Raw genomic sequence first — 20,582 nt, 5'->3', positions numbered from 1 at the left:
AAACATATCTCTTCTCTTTATAATCGAAGCAATGCTTTTCATACAATCGTGTACCTTGTTTAAGACCTTCTATCTCATTTTTAAACAAACATTGGATTTTAGTGGTAAAAATGAGGTAATGATGCCCCATAGTCTTAGAGGGTTGAAAAGAAGCTGTAAACACAAGGTATTTTGAATTCATAGAGAAAACCTAGGCACTGATCGTAAAAGTGATCGTAATAGAGAGTGACTGCTCCAATTGAGAACGTGAAAACATATGTTCTTAACGGAGACACCTCTTTTGTCGGGTATTCATCTTAGATCATGTGATTCAAAATAAACAGGACTGTTAAGTCAAATTCGAAGATTTTTGGATTTGATGTATTAGATTTTTCTGCTTTAAAAAATTAAATTTAGCTTATTCACTTTTGCCTATCAAACATCGTTTAAAGATACAAAGTTTGAAAATGCAGCAATATTTACAAAAACTAACCACACCAAATGATAAATATTAGACAAATTGTTTGAACAACAAAGGCTATTCTGTGCCCAGACATTTTTAGGTTTAGAGCTGATTTATTTGGGATGTTTTAATAATCCCAGGAGGCCCAAAGACGTTTACGTAAAGTTAAGACCCTGTTCATTTGGTACTGCCCAAAAACATATATTTGCTCAGTACAATCGACTACCTTGCCAGGAATTTGGAGGTATTTTTTGTTATAGCTAGTCTTTCTAGTGTTATTATAATAAACTTCAAAATCGCAATATTGACCATTAACTATAACTCGAAATTTGATTCTTATGTAAAAATAATCTGCGTAATTCTGTCGTTCTTAGGAATTCATACATACAGATTATCACATATGAAAACGACTTACTTGAACGTAAGTGACGAATAATTACAGTAAGATCTCTAATATTTCACTCATTCACAAGCGCATCGATTCATCATCGAAAGGCAAGAATGAACGCTTAACAGCCATTATATATTTAGCCACATTGGTCTATAATAGCGAACACGTATCTGCAATACCGACTATTCTACTCTCATCTATATTCTCTCATGTATATTCGGTCTAGCCAAAATTAGTAGGGTTTCATATCATTTTTAATAACGCGTGTTACTCCCTTCTTCCCAAGAACACCTGCCATTCTGTTTATTTAGGCTGTAGCATTAGTCGCTTGCACGTACCATTTCCTGTCATCCGATCATTGAGGTCATCATGTTGGCATGAATCGATGTGAACTTTGTTGTCGATTGGTAGAGACAGATGCTCAAAAGCCGCCCGCACTAGCCCTACGTAACCTCAGACTCGTGTTTAATTATACGATACCAGCTGTTATATTTTGCGAGGTGTCTTTGCATACATTTGCCCTTAGAAGAGCTGTGCATGAAAAGGAGCCGATTTAATTAATGTTATTTTGCGAGTGAAATATATTCCTTTTCAGTTGCCTTTTCCAATTGTGAATATCTTGTGATTTTTTGGTAGAGTGTTTTCTAGTGACAAAATGGTAGTGAACGTTTGTATAAAGGTATATAAGAAGAAAACGTTTTTGTTTCTGCCGAGCTGAATCAAGATGCAATGCTTATTCCAACACCCAGTACTCAATTTTCAAGTTGGAAATGCCCTTCGAACGGCGGAAGCTTAACATAGCGTTCTATATATTAAAGAAATCTTTCTTGATAAAAATCGATACATCTTTGAGCTGAGTGACATATACACCTCTATAACTTAAAATCGATATTGCGGCGTGAGAACCAATTGAAGTATTTGCCTTGTCTACGTAAAAGTTTGCCGAAAACGAGTTTTGAGCTACTTTTAAGTTTTTCTAAATGAAATGTTTGATATAATGAATACTTCAAGTGAATATTTGTTTTCGAAAATACCTTCTAAAAGATTTTTTAAAAAAATCCCAAAATATGGAAACATTCGTTCTATGATAAGTACCATTTTATTGACGCCAATTATTTACACTAATCTATACATCTCGACGAGCTAAATAAAAATGCAATACCTCTTTCTACAGTTAGAATCAACATTTCGGCATTTCAGCGTGAAAAAAGGCGAGAGTTAATGCCGTAACTTCTTCATTTAAATCACACTTTGTTTTTAAATTATATTTAAATAAATTGCATTTCGATTTAGCTCATAGAGAGCTTCCAATTACTACCAAAAGATACCTTCCCTATGTAACAATGAGATGAACATGAGTTCAGAATTAATTTTTGTCAATCTGTACCTGACTTATAATTTTCGTTACCGAATGTAAAACTAGAAACAGAGGTGAACGAATCGGAAAAGGTACGGGGTGAAATCTGCAGGTCCATCTAATACCCGGCCGAGCATAGATAGACTTCACTTCGTGCTGGGAGGCAGCCATTTGTCTGATGGAATGCCTAATGGCGATACCGGACATAAAAATCGAAACATAGAAATTCACTTAGTATACTGTTAAAACTATATTTGTCCATTTATTCAACCTAAATCAACCTTTTAAAATAATCAAATCGCATTGATTTGGACGGATAGTTAAGATAGCATTCGGAGTTGCTGTGCATAAAATGGAGCCAACTGTGCGAATACATTTGCCTGGGAAAAGTTTGTTTTTCATCCTATGTTAATTCGAGCACATAGGCAGTTTTTTGTTAATTTTTGTACGTTTTTTGGCATTTTTTGCAATATTTCTTGACACATGTATACAAAATTTGAATGTTGTCAAGGTTAAGATGGGCTACTATTTGTTGAAATTTTTTTCTACTCACAAAATTGTAGCCGACTTTTCACATGGTGGTTGATATCGGGAACCGACCAAAAATTCTTGCCGAACTCCATCACAATAGAATGCGTTTCCGTAAACCCAGAATTCGGTTTTCAGTGTGAAAATGTCTTTCGAAGAGCAAAGATCTTACATGATTTTCTATGTTGTTTTTATGTTATTCTACATGTTTCTATGTTTTAGATTTCAACGGGTTAATAAATATATTTATACCTAGAATTGATACTTATAAATGAAGATTGCGAAAATTCAGTCGATCGTATCAGTTCATGTTTGTAGCAACGGAACGAAGACGTGTTTCAAGTAGTTATTTAAGCAAAATTCTAGTAAATGTCAGTTTGAAAGCTAAATAGGCTATTGTAGAATTGATTTTCGGGAAAAAAATTTCAAGTAATTTTCAGAGAAAAATCGACAGATAAATCTAGAGTCGGCTGAGCTCCCTAGAAAAAATATTAAAACGGACCGGTAAAGTAATTACAGAAAAGTAACAGCTCAGATGAAGTAATACAAGTGATGGTACGTATTTACAGGAGTTCATGTTAGGTTGAGTGTAAGTAAACAAATCAGATAAATTAATGGCAAAACGGACGGGCTATATAATCCGTGGATCTGTCTAATTAACTACTAAAGGTTTTGTGTAGCGCATCTGTTCGACCCAAGTCGACTTTTCAGCGTGGATGGATTGAAGTAATTTTTATGATCGGTATAGTTTTACTTTGGGAAAAGCTAACTCCAATATGCACCCAATTCCATACGTGCTTACCTTCTTGCACGCACTATCTCTTCTTGCACTTACAGAGCTGGCACAGCATTCGACATCAGCTAGCGTCAGGCAACAGGTTTGATCAATGTCCCGTGTTATTACGAGAGAGACTTGTGAGGCTGTTATGCTTACAGGGGGCCGTGTTCACGTCGCGTTTTAGTTGAAGTCTTGTCAGAAAACTGTGGAGCTAGGAACGATGGCGTTATAGCTGTGTTGCGAATTTTGTTCAAGGACAAGCATTTTCAAGGTGTTCAGGCCATCGCCTATGTGGGTAGATATAGGGCGATCGTTAATTTATGCAAGAGAAAGCGTAAAATAAATGGCACCCGATGATCTTTCATTTACTCTCTATGTTTTAATCACCGTCATGTCCCTATTATCTCAAATTAGCCTACTTAAAACAGCCCTGATCTTTTTACCTCTAGGACACGCAACAATTTCCAACAGCTAATGAACATATAATCAAGTTTGCAATGGCTAGAGGTTCATTTATGGCTGTAAGGAACAGAGCGATTCGAGACACAATGTAAGAATCCATCTATAAATAAAGTCAATAAAAGCTTAGCAATTTAGAAGAAAATTCTGGAAATACTCAAATCTAATTTAAAAAGCTACAATGTAAGATTAGTTTTCAACCGTTGCTTTGAATTTTTGTTTATATACTGGTGTATATTCGTTCCATTTTGCCTTGAAGATAATTTTTTACTTGCTGCATTAATTCATGACACCAAATTACATCGAATCGTGAGAATTTACAAATCGTGAAATTTGTAAATGATGACGGCTATGCTTTGTCAATCAGCCATTGTCTGGTAGATTCTTTTCTAAGATGTGTAATAAACTGTATACAAGCATGCAGTGTATCCAATATGCTCCAATAATGGTCAGCAGTATAATTTGTTAACTGTTGCTAACATACGAAATAGAATACGCTATACTAATAGTAGCACCAAAACAATAAAATGGTATAGGCTATAATAAAAAAGATTATGTAATTTATTAAGTGATAAATAAAAAAAAATGCTATAAAATATAAGTACTGCTTGATGGATTATTTTTTTTAATTCATGCTTCTCAAAGTGTAATTAATCGAAAATAATAATTGGGCCAATAACTTTTAAACCAAAAAGATCTATTTGAAATACTATTATATTAGATGTACGAAACTGTCGTAAAAGTACAAAGGCAATATCGCAGGGAGTCTTAAACGAATCCACGAAACGGATTTGGATTAGTCGAAAATCTTTTTTCTTTTTTTAATAAGGCAAAACAAAAAACTGTTTTTATTCAATTAGAATCCAGTTCTATTCTCTGAGCTTATAAAAAGTCCTAGAATTTTAATTTCAATCTTGAAGAGGTGACATTTTTTATTTTTACTTTTAACCTTAACTTGTCGATTTTTCCAAAAATTTCTAAGGGTTTGAATTATGTTCCTTAATTAAAGAATCGCATACAATAATATCACTTAAATAGACTTAAATTTTAGGATCTACACTGTGTGTTTATTAGTTCCTCTCTTAAAAATTCTTTTACTTTTACACCAAACAAACGTATTATATCTGGATAATTTCCTTAGAGTAGTAGACTTTTTGGTTCACTATCTACCGCAAGTCGTACGTATGCACTTAAAATAATAGAAGAGAAACACTTCGTTCATTCAGTTTTTTAAATATGTTTGCCGCTGATAAGAGTGGGTAATAATGTTCCTCAAAATTGGTACTCAGCCCAAGTGGAAAAATCGACCCTAGTTTGGCGTTACCGTTTTTTTTATTTTGTGTTTCTGGTAACTTTTACGTTTATTGTATTTCGAAGTTGTCCTGATCTTATTAACTTGGTGCCATTATAAAATACCTTTGTCTGCTTCCAGGTAAGTTTCAGTTGCACGAACCACTAATGTGAGTACGCAGTTTTTTCTAACGTACAACTTACTGTTTTATCTACGTACTTCCGTTTCCACTGAAGAAACCGAGATATGAACATTGATATCTTCATATTCTGGTTTCTTCAGTTCGGCTGACTGACGTATCGATCTTTTTCAGCTTTGCATGTATAATCATCGAAAATTTATTTCCTTATTACAAACGCACTTAAAGCAATTGTATCATCGAAAATTCAGAGACAGATTGTATCCGAAAAGATCTTAAATTGAGCCATGATTTTCGCTGAAATAAACTCTATATGCTTTTTTTTGGTAAAATCTGCTTATTGAAGCTGCCATAGATATTGACTTCTGTTTGATATATCTAACCTTATCTTGTTCTGTAAGTAAGTGCTTAATATTCTTAATTTATAACATTTCCGTAACGGACATACCATTTTTCGAAGATCTGTTTAATGGCCAAATAATCGTAGGTTGACCATCAGGAGATCTTTGACAGCTCCAATCTTACTTGTAACCTAAGGAACATTTTTTCAATAGAATTGTTCTATGTGACTAAAATTTGTTGACGTATTCCTTATAGGACATTTTAGTCTACCGTGGGCTAGCTATACTTCGTCGCTGGTAACATAACTAAAGGTACTTACAGACATTGAGTACCAATATATATAGAAAAGAAACTACTATTTGATCTCAGCCATAAGGGATTATATTATATTAATTAGAATCTTTCAAGCAGATGAATTGGAGCAAAATGTCCTATAGAATACCTTGCGTTTTTCCCAGACCTGCAGTCAGCTTTTTTTTTTATAGGTATTCAATAGGCTAGTTATCATCAGTATATTGATCCGAACCGTAATAACTTTAAACACCTGCGGTAAGGGAAAATGCGTGCGTTATATATAGATTCTTGAACTATAATCATTCAAACTATGTATACATTTTTTTGATACGTTATATAACATTATTATGGATTTTAGTGTGGTTTAATACGGATACGATCCAAAACTGATAGGACTCAGGTAGCCAATATATTTCAATCAAATTTACAACAATAAGCCGTGATGATATACAACAGCATTCTTATTCCATGAAAAGCATATTAAACACATTCTGGTAAGTGTGTTAAACCTTAGATTTCTTTAATGCTCTATAGTACAATGCCAGATTCACTGATGTTACAAAAATAAGGCACGTTTTTTCAGTAGAACGTGAACGCACAGAAATAGTTTAATGACTATTACGGTGCTAAAGAAGCATACGCGAATATTAATCTGATATCTTCATAATTCCCAGCTCGAACCCCATTGTCTCTATTATGAAAACGTTCAGCAGAGCAGACAGATATCTCTGAAGCGGGCACTTTGGCAGTTCAGACTTTAAATTCAAATCACAATAAGAATGAAGTGAAGTTACATTAAATAACAAATATGCTCGTGCGGAATCATTGTGGATACATGCAAAAATGTGTCCACTTAAATACACCATAACAACGGAAGACACTAAAAGACACATTCTTCAAATTTAGACGGAACGCTCTGCATATTAATATCCACCCAACCTGTTATACAAATACCATACTGACATTACAAGCTAGGTAAGTAGTGCAGAAACCATCAAAGAAGTTAATGTTTTGAATGTTCCGCTTATGGTTGACATTATTACTATCAAGCTCTAGATCTGTCCATCAAAAGCTTTTTGTGAAAAGCACTCACATACGTTTCAGCAGAACTGTGCTTAATATAACCTTCCTATGTAAGCGCCTGAGAGTGGTGAGAGATTCAACATTTCACCGCACTCATTTAAGATCAGTGTTACAGATGCAGCACTGCTCCGACCACACTGAGAGTTCAATCTATCAATCTATCAACCTATCAATTATGCCGCTGAGACTAGCTTTTAAATATGGTTTGTGTATAAGAAAAAAAAACAAACTCTGCGCAGCCAATAATGCTTGACTCTTTTTAAAAAAAAATACAAGAAAACAGAAATGTGACACTGGAAACGGTATGTCTACGTACCCTATTTATAACGACCATTAACGTAATCCAGAGGATAGAAAAACAAGACCCAGTTTGCAATCAGCTTTTCGATTTGTGTTATGGAATACGACTACATTCAGTTGTTTAGGTGATTTTATAATAGAAATTACGTGCAAGTCTTCGAAGCAAAACAGCACGTAAACATAAAAAAGGCTACAGCTACACACAACCCTGCTTTAATTATTATCACTATTAAATCACATTTATTCATATATATTGTATATGTAAATGTATATATAGACAACACACGAGTTAGTATTTTAATGCTTAGCCTGTTGAAATATTTTATATAGGTAAGACCTAACGAGCTTTGACATCTCCCAAATCCTCAACAGCTTCTTCGTCGATCTCAGGCCACTTTTCTAAAATAAGGTCGTAGAGGTCATCTTTTACGTCACCTAAGAGTACGTCACATCGGAAAACAATCATAAATAATAAATTAGATGTGAGACAAGCCGGGTCCAACAAGAAATATTTCGATTACTTTAGAAAGAAGCAGCAGTTGAGATACAGAGGATTGAGACACTTATTTAAATAAATCAAAATGAGTCGAACAGGAATATTATTAAAACATGAAGCTGGAATAAAAAGTATTCCTCTTAATTAATATTCAGTTAAATAATTTAATGTGGATTTCGGCTCTTTTGCACGTAGACAAGCTCGGTGCAAAAAGTCTATTGAAATGCAACTACGAACCTCTAAGCGAAAAAACATCTAAGCTCAAAGTAAATATGAACCCATCCAAACGAAAAATGAAGTTCGTTCCTGCTTGTCCTCAATATATAGCAGCAATGAAGCGACTCTAAAACACGCTTTATAAATCCATTAATAGAAGAGGAAGCAGGGGAGAAGTAACAACACAATGTTGAGCAAACAATAAAAAGATAAGCTTACTATATTAACTTTAGTTATTTTTGAAATGTTTCCAGGCGCGAATAATGATTTTGTAAAGCAATACAATACAATACATAAAGATTGAAATTGAGTCCCATAATAAACTAAGAAATCTAAAAACTCAATTATATGCAAAACTATACAGCTTTTTGTGGAAATTGCCACACTTGCTGCAAATCGAAATTATCAATTTTTTCAAAAAATCTTAAAGGATTGTTTTTTTAAGGCTAAAATAATAAAAATAAGATTTAGATTGCGATAACAGGGTTCTAAAACAGCCACGCAGTAATTTCTGTGTAGCAAACACTTATTAACATTAATTTATGGCAGTCTATGAGCGTAGGCAAACATGCGACAAAATTTGCCCCGTATGTAGCTTACATTGAGCAAATATGAAAAAATTATTCTACACTTTGGTACTTTCATAATAAATCGGAGTTTAATTATTGGTTTGAGGAAAAAATGAGCCACACCGATCAGATAAGCAATGCTACCTACGAAATAATTAATTTAAAAATACGTTTTCCAGATACAGTATAATTGCAGTTTACTTCATTAGATATTGTTTATACCTACTTGTATCACCAGATTACACTATTAGACAGCGAAACATATGTCATAATTACCCTGGATTACGATCTCGTCTTCCCCCGTGACCGAACTGCCGCAGGCGAATTTGTGTCCAAACAACTTAGAGGCCTCCTTTAAATCGATGTCAAATGTCGCCAGCCCCTGAATCACAGTTACGCTCTTTTTTTTGCCCCGTGCCTGGAGCAAACAATTCGAAATGAAAACGCAACGGCCAACCAGCGTTAGTATTATTGCAGTAGCTTAATCATTATATTGTTATCAAAATCATACTGCAATATTGGTTAGTGATACCAGCAATCATGCTACGAAATTTACATAATCATACGAGAAGCGATCTGGAAACACGTTTCATAAACATGTGGTCACTTCAAGCTTGCAAATAAACGAATCCTAAAAAACAGGAAACTGATTTTAATCACTGGATTATTACTCGTTTTCCAAATTAAACGACAGTAGAACAACGTGCTTTAATGAAACAACTGCATCTAGCATCACACGCGGGATTTGTTAAAAGCTTTAAATGTTTGGTGAAATGGAATTATCAATAAATAAACATATGCTTTTTTCGGCACTTTAGTACAGCAGAAACTACAACACCAGTTGTTAGATTACTGCATATCAGATTGTATTTAAAACAATGCATACGTATTTGATGACAGTTAGACTATCCAAGAGACGCTAGGTCCAACGAAAGAAGCTCAGAATATGAAGTGGATCAGCCATCTTATAGGATTCTATAATGTGAACAATTTATAGGAACTTACAATTTAAATTCTTTTTAAAAAACAGATTTTTTTGAGCGTCAGAAACACGCCTGTGTCTAGTACTCAGGTAATCGGTTTTACGCTAGTTAGTGAACTGCAACTTTAGAAACACACTACAAAAGAATAGGATATTCGTATACATAGTTATGTAGCGTTATATGTGTATGTAAACATGCATGTACGAGGCATCGAAGAAAAATGGAAATTACCTGTCTACTGAGCTGAATATGGCGTTCTTTTTCGACCTTCTTTTTTGTTTTAATAACGCCCTTACCACCGCGTTTTTGGCGCTTTTTTTCTTCGTCACCACCAACTCCTTCACCTGTACCCCTACCTCCACCAGCCGCTCCCGATCCTCCGACGCCACCTTCGCCAACTAAAGTAGTCAAATAGTTCTAAATATTCTGTATTCTAATAAATCTTTTTTATATATATAAAATAAAATTTTTTTGATTTCCTGAAATCCTTTAGTATTTACGTTTATTCAAAAGAGATCCAAATGAAGAAAATATTGCCAAATCGTAGATAATTTGGCTCTTGTCATTGCACTTTGAAACAGAATTTTAACGTACCTTTTGTTTGTCCGTCACTGCCTGCCGTTCTTTCAGTAAGCTTCAGTCGTTTCTCAAATTCCTCTGGTAAATGTTTCTGCAGCCATTCCTGGCACTTAGAAGCATTTGAATAGTATTCGCAATATTCTATGGGCATTGAACATTCCCCACAGTACAGAACCTGTTAAAATGATAAATGCAAATAAACTCAAAGTAAAAGCGGCTACCAAAAAACGGCACAGCAGTACAATTTGGTTACATGATACGTTGTGTTAAATGAATAATGGCGTTGTTGTAGCTTCAACTTGTTAAAAACATCTGATACTGTATTTAGTATTGCTTTGGAAGTTAAATAAGTTGATGCCTCTTTATATAGTTAATAATAATCAAGCCTCCCCCTAGCAGTTTTTATACTCAGGATTTATATCACTTCTGTAATAAAATTGTTGAGAATAATAGCTTTTTCTATAAACCGTATACTTATTTATAATATCAGACGCTGAACACAGAAAATAAAATGGCGACACCCTTCTATACTGTCAAAAAAATAAAACATGCCGTATACTTAACGTGTTCAGTGTTACCACTGTTATCTATATAACCAAGAAATCCAGCTTAATACCATCTCTCGGAAATTTGTAAATAGTCATTAAATATTCTGCGCGATAAGCATTAGTTATGTTACGTGCATAAATATTTAATACGTATTCGAATATATATCACATGATAAAAGGATTGAAAAATTGGCTCTAATTTGTTATTAATATGGAGAAAGTCCGAAGCTAACTTATTGAAGCTCAATTGAAGCAAAAGCGCATGCTTCCATCAAGTTAAAACACCGTTCACTGATTCGTTAGTGTTAAGATTTTGGCATCCACTCACAACTTATCAACATGAAGCAATAAAGCTTTGTAATTCATCTAGCCCACCTCAATTGGGTATTTGACGCCCGCGATGGGCCCAATTGGCAGAGCTGACATCGTTTCTGCCGACATTCGTTCCGACGGTTACGGAGCTTGCCAAAGTCAATAGCAACGCCACCGTTCTGGTGTTCCACGTGACCGGCGAAAATCCAGAAATACTACTAATACAATTTAACCCGCCTAGCACCAGTAGTAATCCGATACAACCAGCGAACATCTACGAAGGAAGCAACACCGAGAATCTGTTAAAAAATATGAACCACTACACATTCCAAAATTATTACGACTTTTACATCACGAAACACAACTGATCAGTCTGATTTCGTCTGTTACATAGAATGGTATGTTTATAAATACATATGCTTGCAACAGGCGCGAACTTCAAATTGTTCAATTTTCTGCGAAACTCCATCATGTCTAGCTTTAAGCTCCACTAGAACGAGCAGGTCAATCGTATTTTACACATCGCTTCCGTTGAAACACGCAAGTGAACGATATTTAAATGGTTTAATAAGGTCAACCACTCCACTTAGAAATCCATTTTGAGGTTACACGGAAAAATATTGGTAACCCTCTGTATATTATATGCACAACGTTCTGGCATACACAGCTCCTTTGATTCATAATGACACAACCTGCTGAAGATTTGATGAATGAGGTCGACATCAATAATCCATACACTTTCCGATTTAATTTAAGAGCGAGAAAAGTAGAACGGGCTAGTAAATGAAAAATACTTTAACCTGCACACCCTCAATATGATTTATTAACAATTGGAATTTTTTGCTAACAAAATGAATGCTGGTCTTATCAAGTTATTATCTTCTTCGATTCATTTTGCGATTTCATTTGAGACAACATGTAGAAATGGCATTAAAGTAATGATAAACATCTTGATAATGGTAATAAAACATAAATTACAGGAATGGAAGGCTATTTCAGTATCTAGAGGGCATTTATGCAATGACAACGTATTATAATCGCGGATTACTGTATCGGTCTTCGAGCAATTTACCAATTTTTTGCCATCACAATGATATCTGTCATCCAAAGTTAGAATTTAACATCTTGACTGGGCTAATGCAAAATGGTGTTAAGAACCGTTTCCTGTCTAAGCTATCAGTAAATATTTTATCCGTTTTAAGTACGCCTTTATATGTGGGAATGCGTAAGTTATGTGTATAGCTTTGTTTGCTTTGATACGCTAGGTAGGTTTTCATTTAACCAAACAGTTTTCATGTCCTGCTGTGGTAGAGCAGCTTTGGTAGCTTAACTCCAAAGCTATGTTGCTAAATGCAGAACAACCGAACTAAGCGAAAAAATCCTACAGATGATTCTTTTTTGTGTTCTCCAGCCTCAATGATGACACCCATCGTCTCAACGTTGATTTTCTGTTGTTGTCGCTACAAAGAATTTTAACATGAGGCCTAGGAATGTAGCCTTTTTTTTACCGGATTTTGTTTTCCGTTGTCTAAGAATTTGGATTTTTGCTGCACTCTAAAAGCCTCTAAAAATATCTATTTTGATTCCATTTCCGTTCAAGCGTCAAAGCTAAATGCAGTAAAATATTATTGGACAAAACATTTAGTTTATGATCGCTACTTATGTAGCACGCTATAAGCTTACAGAAAAGGGAGCACCAGACAGTGGATTTTGTCTGTATTTGATTTTAAAAGAAATGCTTATCGGGAAATCGGGGGTAGAGGTTTCGTGTGCTGAAGAATTGTAAAAGGTAGAACGATTAATATATTTTTGTGTATAGTGTTACCTCAGCTACTGAATGCGCTGATAATATTATAGCAACTTGCACAACTACGAAACCTAAAATCCATACTTACAGTGAATAAAACTATTTTACATACGCTCTCAAATACTTAGACACCCTGAATATGGAATGGTCATTGAAGACCAACTCTGTCTTTCGGTTATGTCCTCTCAAAGATAAAAATGTTACTATGATCGGGACCTTCGTGGAGAATATCTCAAGCTTATTTTTTACGTAGCGCAGCACCGAGAAGCAAAAACGAGTGCAACAATAACCTACTATTCTTATATAGCTAGCAAAATAGCCGGCTTGGATTATATCGCGCACATTTCAGAAAAGGACATTGAAGGACCTGACGGTGCATAATCAAGTTGGTCATCGTAGAAAATATAGCAAGCACGAAGCCTTTTGCAGCTTGTGGCAAACTGTTGCTTCTTCCTTTTACTCCTCTGCCGTCACTAGACCGTTCGCAAATAATTTAAATACAAATGATAAGGAAACAAGATGTTTAATTATCTTGACTTTTTTTTTTATATTACGCACAGCTTTTTTGATTTTGTGGCTCCTAGGGAGGGTATCAGATGTCTACTGCTTGTCTACCTAGATAAGCAGAGGCAAAAGAAGCTCTCATTGCTCTCATAAATAGTCGACCTTCCTTCCTCCATGATATGGTGCATTTGGCTGCCACCCGCAATATTGTGCGTAAGTAATTACATCGGCAGTAAGTCCGACGGACAAATGTCTTTGGCCTAAGCAGCCTCTGACCGTGAATGCTGTTGTTATAAATCAGCTGACACCTCTATAGGCTATGCTATCTCATGCAGTCACAGAATAATGAGTGTACTTCAATGATGTATGTGCGTTGCCTTTTAGTTGAAGAGCGTACTTTTTTAAAACAGACTTATCTGTTACTTAGGTGCACTTATCTATATCATCCAATCTGGAATTGTAGCGTAGGCGTGACATAGTGTAATCACTGTAACAACAACTATGAAGTGTATGTTTCGCGATACTAGGAGATAATGTGATGAAGGTCATAGCCGCACGAGAATATATCTTCAGTAATATAGATATTGAGAACAAAAGGAAATCGACTTGCGAATCACTGTGGAAAGCTGTACAGACTCATAAAAAAAACGTACAAACTTCTCAATTGCTGTAGTATACGGAAGTTCCTTTGTAAAGGGTATCAGGTGCGAAGAGTTAACGAACAAACCGCTTAACCTTATCGGACGTTTTTATTACCCGGTATAGTAACACTGCAAATCTAATGCGATATATTTTGACCCATAAATTATTCGTACGTGAACCTTTTTCGCCTTTATTTTTCCTATAGGATTTTGCATTTCAGATCAATTCTGTTCAGGAAAACGAAAAGAAGGCAAATCGTCACTTGACTGAGTATTTTCATATGTACATATGAAGAAAGTGGTTGTTCTCAGCAAACTCGCTAACCGCTCTGCTTCAGTCTCTTTTAACTGATACAACATTGCTGGCCCCCGAATGGAGTTGTGCTTAGAACATGCATTGGCGGCTTTTCGTTTAAACCTGCAGTAGAGTTTCGCTTTGTACGGTGCCGTTTACGGCCTTGACAAATTTGCGGTAAGTAAAATTACTCGTTGTCATCTTATTTCACATTTGAGGCAAGTGATAAGATTTTCATTATTTTTTTAGTTTCAATGTACTTTCCTCTGCGCTCTTCATCTGTAAGCAGTATCATTTATTCGGTGTCATCAGAATAACAACATCTGCACTGTCAACTCTACTGTCTTCCTTCTTGGCAGTACATTTTCTTTGTAAGTCGCCGTAAACTATCAGTGCTCTATATGCTCAATAATACAATAAAGACACTTTACAAGACGACATAAAAGCAATTATGTTCAGTGATCTATTTTGATATTATAATGTGCATTAATAGTTCGGCGGCTTATGTCTACAAGACAGGATCAACAACACATAACCCAATCTTAAACTCCCCAGGATTTCTTCTCGAACGGCCAAAAAGTCAGACGCAAGCCGTTCAACGCGGATCATTACCATTCAGCAGTTTCCGATGCTCATATAAAAATCGTGAAAATCGTAAAAATTACTGAAATCAACCTCGATCGTGGTTTGTAGCTCTCCCCATGCATTAATATTGCTGAAGAGTTCTCTTCGTTTAGGGGGTCGAACACTTCTGCTCGGATGGCTTTCCAGTGCTGAGCACATCGCATTTTATCTGCGATCGATCCATTAACTTGATCTCTCGTAAATCGCTGGGTCGAATAGCCTTTCTATTCCGGATATTTGCGGGCGTAAGTCTAGACAAGAGTCTTTTTCGAAACATTGTTCCTCCACATATTGCCCGTAATTTTGCTATCCTCCTGTCAGCATTGATGATCGGTACCGTTCGAACTCGATTATTCTTAATACTTTCTGGCTTAGAGTCCAGCTATAAGTAAAATCGGCAAAACGACTCCCGCATTTGAGTGAGATTCGGTACATGTTGCGCTGTGCGGTAATGTCTTCGAGCAGTAAAGTTTTCGCAGTTTTCATGTTACTTTACTTAAGCATCCGACTGACTTGAAACTGCTGCAGACATTAAACGTCATCCTCTAAAATTGTATGGCTTCTCTGGGAATAGAAACGATAATTAATTTCCAAAAATTGAGTATTTGGCGTGTTTCACCGATTTTTTTTTACAAATAGACCTTATCTGGTTTTTAAAGTGACTTACTGCAATTTTCAGGAACTTAATTTGTAATAGTTTATGTGGTATGATAGGATAACCCCAGTGCGGTTACGTTTTTCAAGGCGTGCTTCAATCGTACTTTGCAAATATTTCATTGAGCGACCCGCTTATGTTTCCCGAAAACACCACAATAATTAATTGACTCCTTCCATCTAGACGTTACAAAGAATACTTACGTTAGGTAAAGACGTCGATTTTTTAGAGTCTCTCCTCAATAGAAACACGGAACCGATATGCTCATGCTACGCTGCCCATTCGAAGCTTATATTGAAGCTAAAAGGCATCAGCCCTTACACTTAAGACGCATTGCATCAAGTGATGTTCGTCCTTATAAATAGCTAGGCAATCAAAGGTGTTCGATTAGTACAAATTTTAATAGTGAAGTAAATATTAAGATTATTACATTAACTAGTAAAAGAACGGTAAAGTGATAATCAGATGACAGTCTGATGAAGACTATCATATTATCACTGGATGATTCAGTGTGGGGAAAACTATACTAAATCATATTTCCTTGAAGGTGCCGCCGCATCGATGCTCAACAGCACCTAACAAAACAATCACGTAATGTTAACTCGAGGATAAATAAGATATGGTAACCCTCTACCATTATTCCAGAGTATTTCCATCAACGAATATTGAACGCAGATAAGCATAGTTAGTTAAAAACGTTGTAGTAAAAGCGATTGGATCAATGCCATTATGAAGCATCGCATATCCAAAAAAACCCAGCGAAAAGGTATGATGATACGCTCAAATAGCACACATCTCTTTTATCTTTGAATAAAGATAGTTCTTATTCCATGAATTTGTAAATACTCTCTTCTAATCGAAAGTAACTTTCATACCATCAGATGGTACACGTAAATATAAGGGATATTCTTGGTTCCGGAATACTTCACCTTGCTCGTTAAAAGCGTCGCGACTCAATTTTGGTCATGTGGAATTGCCGTACAAGAAACACGTTATTTAACTCGTCATTTGGGCGTCCCAGACACCTGATTGGGTTTAAATCTGCACAAGTCAGGAAGCATTCCAAAACAGACTGTCTCGAGACAAGGCTGATTTAAGTGAAGTAGTCCCTAAGTGTTTGAAGGCACGATCAAACTGCTACTAGCAAGAGTTCTTGACAAAGCCAAATCAACAACTACTAATAAATGAACGCAGGGAGGAAAAAAGTCAACCCAGTTCAAATGGGCTTATCCGCGTATTTGCTTATCTCAGCGTAACCACAAAATCACGTGTAGTATGGTTTTAAACGTTGTTTATTTTATCCACCAACAAACAAGGATGAGTAAAGTTTAAAAAAAATTCTTTTTAACGGAGGCAAATTATTTATACCTGTTTTAAATATTAGTTATGCTCTAGAAATGTGTGTATTATTCACACAACGTCAGTAGCCGGGTAGAAAGTAATCATGGAGGTGGCTGTCAGATGTATATAGAGGTCGGAAAGCGACAGCATTGTTTCTGTTCTCTTGGAAACGCCATATGCATCTACATAAGGCGGAAAAAGGAATCTGAAGGGAAATTATCACCAACTAACATTTTCCTATTATCTTCCGCGATCTACAAACCGAGATTATTTATCATATAGTTTTGAATTAAATTACCCATTGTCGTGGAAAGTGATGCTAAAATTTACGAATTTTATTTTCGGTACGGGCACGTAAGACATACTCCATTTAGCTATGCTTGATGGCTAGTGATAGATAGTATGATTTCTCTAACAATGACCACGTGAATGAAGAGCCTATAAAACAACACAGCGTACCTGAACGCTTGTTGTCTCTCATGATACACGTATGTTCTGGATACGTCCAATCAGCGTTGTTAATCTTTATAATATACCGAAAATTTTAGATTGCTAGATAAAAGCAACGTTGCAGTTTGTGTGTTGGGCTTCATTGTACAATTAGGTCTCAACTAGTTTCAACAAGCTAATGTTTAATAAAGTTGGAGTCGATATTAGAGGATAAAAGTCGGTAACATGTCGACGCATGAGCAACATATATTGTACGTTTTTTTGACTGCGGTGCTGTGGGGTCTAATTCCACAACACCCGCGTCCTTCGATCCAACTGCCACACATCACGTATTCCTACCTGGATCGAGAGCATAAAACACGAAACTCTATCCGATTTTTATATATATTTGAAATGAAGGTTTCCAGTTTTCGTAGAGCTGTGTGTATATATATATATATATACAATAAAAATGCTATCGAATTAGACCCCATTTTCTCGTGCTGGCTTAGTTAAAATTACGATACACAACTGAATATCTAATTTGCTGTAGTTCTATAGCTCAGCTGATTACAGAGAATTATTTCCTTTACCTTATCTTACAACAGATGATTCATACTATTTTTAGAAAGAATTAGAGACTTATTATCAAGGTTTAATATAGCCTGAGTTATTTTTGCACGATCTTACTTACGTTCAGCGATTCGCCACTCGAATCGACCCGAAAATAACCCGGAAGCCGGGAACTAATTTGTCGAGTTTTCGTAGCTTCATAATTGCATTTGCTGGTCGACCCATTACTTCACTGATCAATTTATTGAGCGTCAACAAAAGCGGTAGATTAGATGAACTTCATAGTTTGAGCCTATTCGAAACAGACGATGACAAAGATCGACACTAAACGTGAGCTAGTCACTTCGGGCCGCTTCGTTGTACGAATCGGCCCGAAGTTGCTCGAAGTTGAACGAATATATATATATACACACATAGACTTGTAGCGGGGTCTGCCTTCACGACAAACCGTGCCACACATCGGGCGCTAAGGCTGCCCTGCAGGCCTTAAATAGAAAGTTTTGCGTTTACGTATTCTCCAGACCTTGCAACGACGGATTACCACTGGCGTTCTAATCATGAACGTAAGAAATTCCTAACCGCACGTTTAATAGTGAAAAATGTCCCAAAAAACTAGCAGACCAAACATTTTTGCCAAGAAGCTATAAATTCGTTGAGAAATGGAAGAAGATCATGGAGAGCGATGGCGAATAGTTAGATATGAAAAGTGACATGGTTCAAGACGTACCACTCTAGTAATGCAAGTTGACAGCAGTTTCATTATTAGCAAATCACTAAGCTAAACCCAATAATACAGAATGATCCGTTCAAACACGGTATTTTTTTGTTATTCGCTTTTAAAATAATACCTAAACAAACACTGATATTTCAACGACATTCTTTGCATGTCCTAAAAATGTCAGTCTCAATAGTAAAAATGGCTTGAGAAGGTGGTGAATAGGATGAGAAAAGGGAATCTTGAAGACTTACGTCCTCACGGCCCTTCAGGATGGCGACGCCTTCCTGAAGGGCCGCGAAGTGAACAGCCCGGTTAGGCGTCTATTTTATACAAGCCCCTTTCTTTTGCTTTAATGATATTTTTAATCTGGAATTTATATTTATCACAGTCTTAAAGCAATAATTGTTTGGCATAGTTGTGTTAGCACGTGACTCGTTGGACTCTTGCTCAATAACGCTACGTAACTAACGCCTTACGTAGTAATTCAGAGGGTCAAAATCTAGGCTATTTGGCGAGCATATGTGCCTGTTTCAGAACGTGCTTAGATTCTCAAATAGTCAATTGTGCACTAACCGGCTGGTGTGAACCGTGCGCCATCTTGTTCTAAGAAGTATTGCTTTTCTTCAAATACTTCATATAAATACAGTGGCATAGAAGTTTATTATAAAGCACAGGTATTATTGGTGCTTTCGCGTTCCAGCACACGACATCGAATAAATCCTGAGGTTTTAACAGCCTCAAAAGATACAAGATTGATTTTTACCAAGTTTTAGTAAACAGTCAATAACATGGCAGCCGTGCTCACATGAAACTGCTCCACTGACGACCTGATTGGAGCATATAGACTGTCAGAGCTCCGTATGTGGACGGCATCGATCTATGGCGGGTTTTATTGGGCGAACCGTGTATTTACGTCCGGGTCCGAAGACCACAACGTGTCCCTAAGGTCAGCAGGCAAATACGTTATACACTAAGTTATTACGAGGACGTTTGGCGGGGTATTCAGAGGTCTAAACCAACACAGAAGTTTCAACTTTATCCTTTGCTAGGCGTGTTTAGCAGTGTAAGCATTCATTAATATTATTTCACTTCTGTTCACTAAACACCTACATTCCCTACTAGATTATAAGGGGAGGAAAAAACGTTTCGGAGGGATTGGTTGGGGTAATGAATAAGATGGACAACAGCGAAGCGGAGCAATTAGAAAATACACAAGAGGAGGTGTGAAGAAAAGGTAGTTCATTGAGATGGAGAACGAAAAGAAGAGAGCACTAGCAGAGAATGTCCGTGTAAAATAACATAAACGCACGGTTCGCTTCGTGTTAGGAGCCAGCTGTCCGTTTGATGGAATGCCTAACGGAAATACAGGACGGAAGATTCCAAACATAGATGTCTCTAAACGTGAAACCCGCACGAGTAGCCTGCGTGTCTCTAGTAGAAACTTCCTCAGAGTCATCCTTATTCAATGTTTGTTGACGTGCCTTAATCCAGCCACGAAACAAGCCGCATTTTTCAGCCAACTTTTCTCAAGGTGCCATAAATTACGGCTTACAAGTTACTTGCAAACATATTTAAAATGTATTAACTCGTTATAGATAATAATGTCGTCGCAGCTTGGTCCCTTTAAGCAACGCTAAGGAGAGCTATTTCTCAATAGCCATTAAAAATCTGCTAAGGCAGATAAAAAAATACTGCCCACAAAAAACTCCTTTTATTGTACATCAACGACCTCGTATTACTATCTCTAGGCCGATATAACCTCCATCAAGCCCCGCTGTTGTCAAGAGAGAAAATGAAGTTCCACTGCGGCAGGCCGCATGCTGTAAGTGGCTCGCTCCGGCTCGGTAATAGGCTAATCGAATACGTTCATTTCTTCATCTACTTGAGA

At 36.3% G+C, this 20,582-nt stretch overlaps 2 protein-coding genes and 1 long non-coding RNA gene across 5 annotated transcripts in view; all 3 read right to left on the bottom strand.

Annotated features, from left to right (window-relative positions):
- The window catches only part of LOC111246749 (uncharacterized), a 44,217-nt gene extending 43,108 nt beyond the window's left edge, over positions 1-1,109 (bottom strand). Inside the window, exon 1 of the mRNA XM_086984402.1 lies at positions 858-1,109. The gene's annotated coding sequence lies outside the window, so the exon portion shown is untranslated. The remainder of the gene's footprint in view (positions 1-857) is intronic.
- Positions 1,110-7,616: 6,507 nt separating this feature from the next.
- On the bottom strand, positions 7,617-11,500 carry DENR (density-regulated protein). 3 transcript variants are annotated; one of them, XM_022799573.2, is made up of 5 exons: positions 11,124-11,500; positions 10,263-10,422; positions 9,900-10,066; positions 8,962-9,103; positions 7,617-7,839 (listed from the first exon to the last, which is right to left on the bottom strand). In XM_022799573.2, exons 2-5 carry the CDS (start codon positions 10,396-10,398, stop codon positions 7,742-7,744), a joined length of 543 nt encoding a protein of 180 aa, XP_022655308.1. In that variant the 5' UTR covers positions 10,399-10,422; positions 11,124-11,500; the 3' UTR covers positions 7,617-7,741. The 3 variants fall into 3 exon arrangements, with proteins under 3 accessions (XP_022655308.1, XP_022655307.1, XP_022655309.1); XM_022799572.2 differs by having other exon boundaries at positions 11,171-11,500; XM_022799574.2 differs by having other exon boundaries at positions 11,029-11,143.
- A 4,346-nt stretch (positions 11,501-15,846) lies between these two features.
- LOC147757170 (uncharacterized) lies at positions 15,847-20,576 on the bottom strand. The gene is made up of 3 exons (XR_015323343.1): positions 19,268-20,576; positions 18,098-18,268; positions 15,847-15,998 (listed from the first exon to the last, which is right to left on the bottom strand). It is a non-coding gene; the product is annotated as an uncharacterized LOC147757170 (long non-coding RNA).
- Between the last annotated feature and the right edge of the window lie 6 nt (positions 20,577-20,582).

This window comes from Varroa destructor, unplaced genomic scaffold, assembly GCF_002443255.2.
Source record: "Varroa destructor unplaced genomic scaffold, Vdes_3.0 BEIS01000003.1, whole genome shotgun sequence".
Classification (NCBI taxonomy): domain Eukaryota; kingdom Metazoa; phylum Arthropoda; class Arachnida; order Mesostigmata; family Varroidae; genus Varroa; species Varroa destructor.
The sequence above is the reverse complement of the archived record's forward strand: the minus strand, read 5'-3'. Positions and strand labels throughout refer to the sequence as shown.

Bases quoted from the DNA above. Each gene is read 5' to 3' on its own strand.
- DENR (XM_022799572.2), bottom strand. From the start codon at position 11,236: ATGTCGGCAGAAACGATGTCAGCTCTGCCAATTGGGCCCATCGCGGGC. The intron at 10,067-10,262 runs GTACGTTAAAAT...TGACTACTTTAG, and splicing joins CAGTGACGGACAAACAAAAG to TTGGCGAAGGTGGCGTCGGA. The intron at 9,104-9,899 runs GTAATTTCCATT...TGTTTGCTCCAG, and splicing joins ATATTCAGCTCAGTAGACAG to GCACGGGGCAAAAAAAAGAG.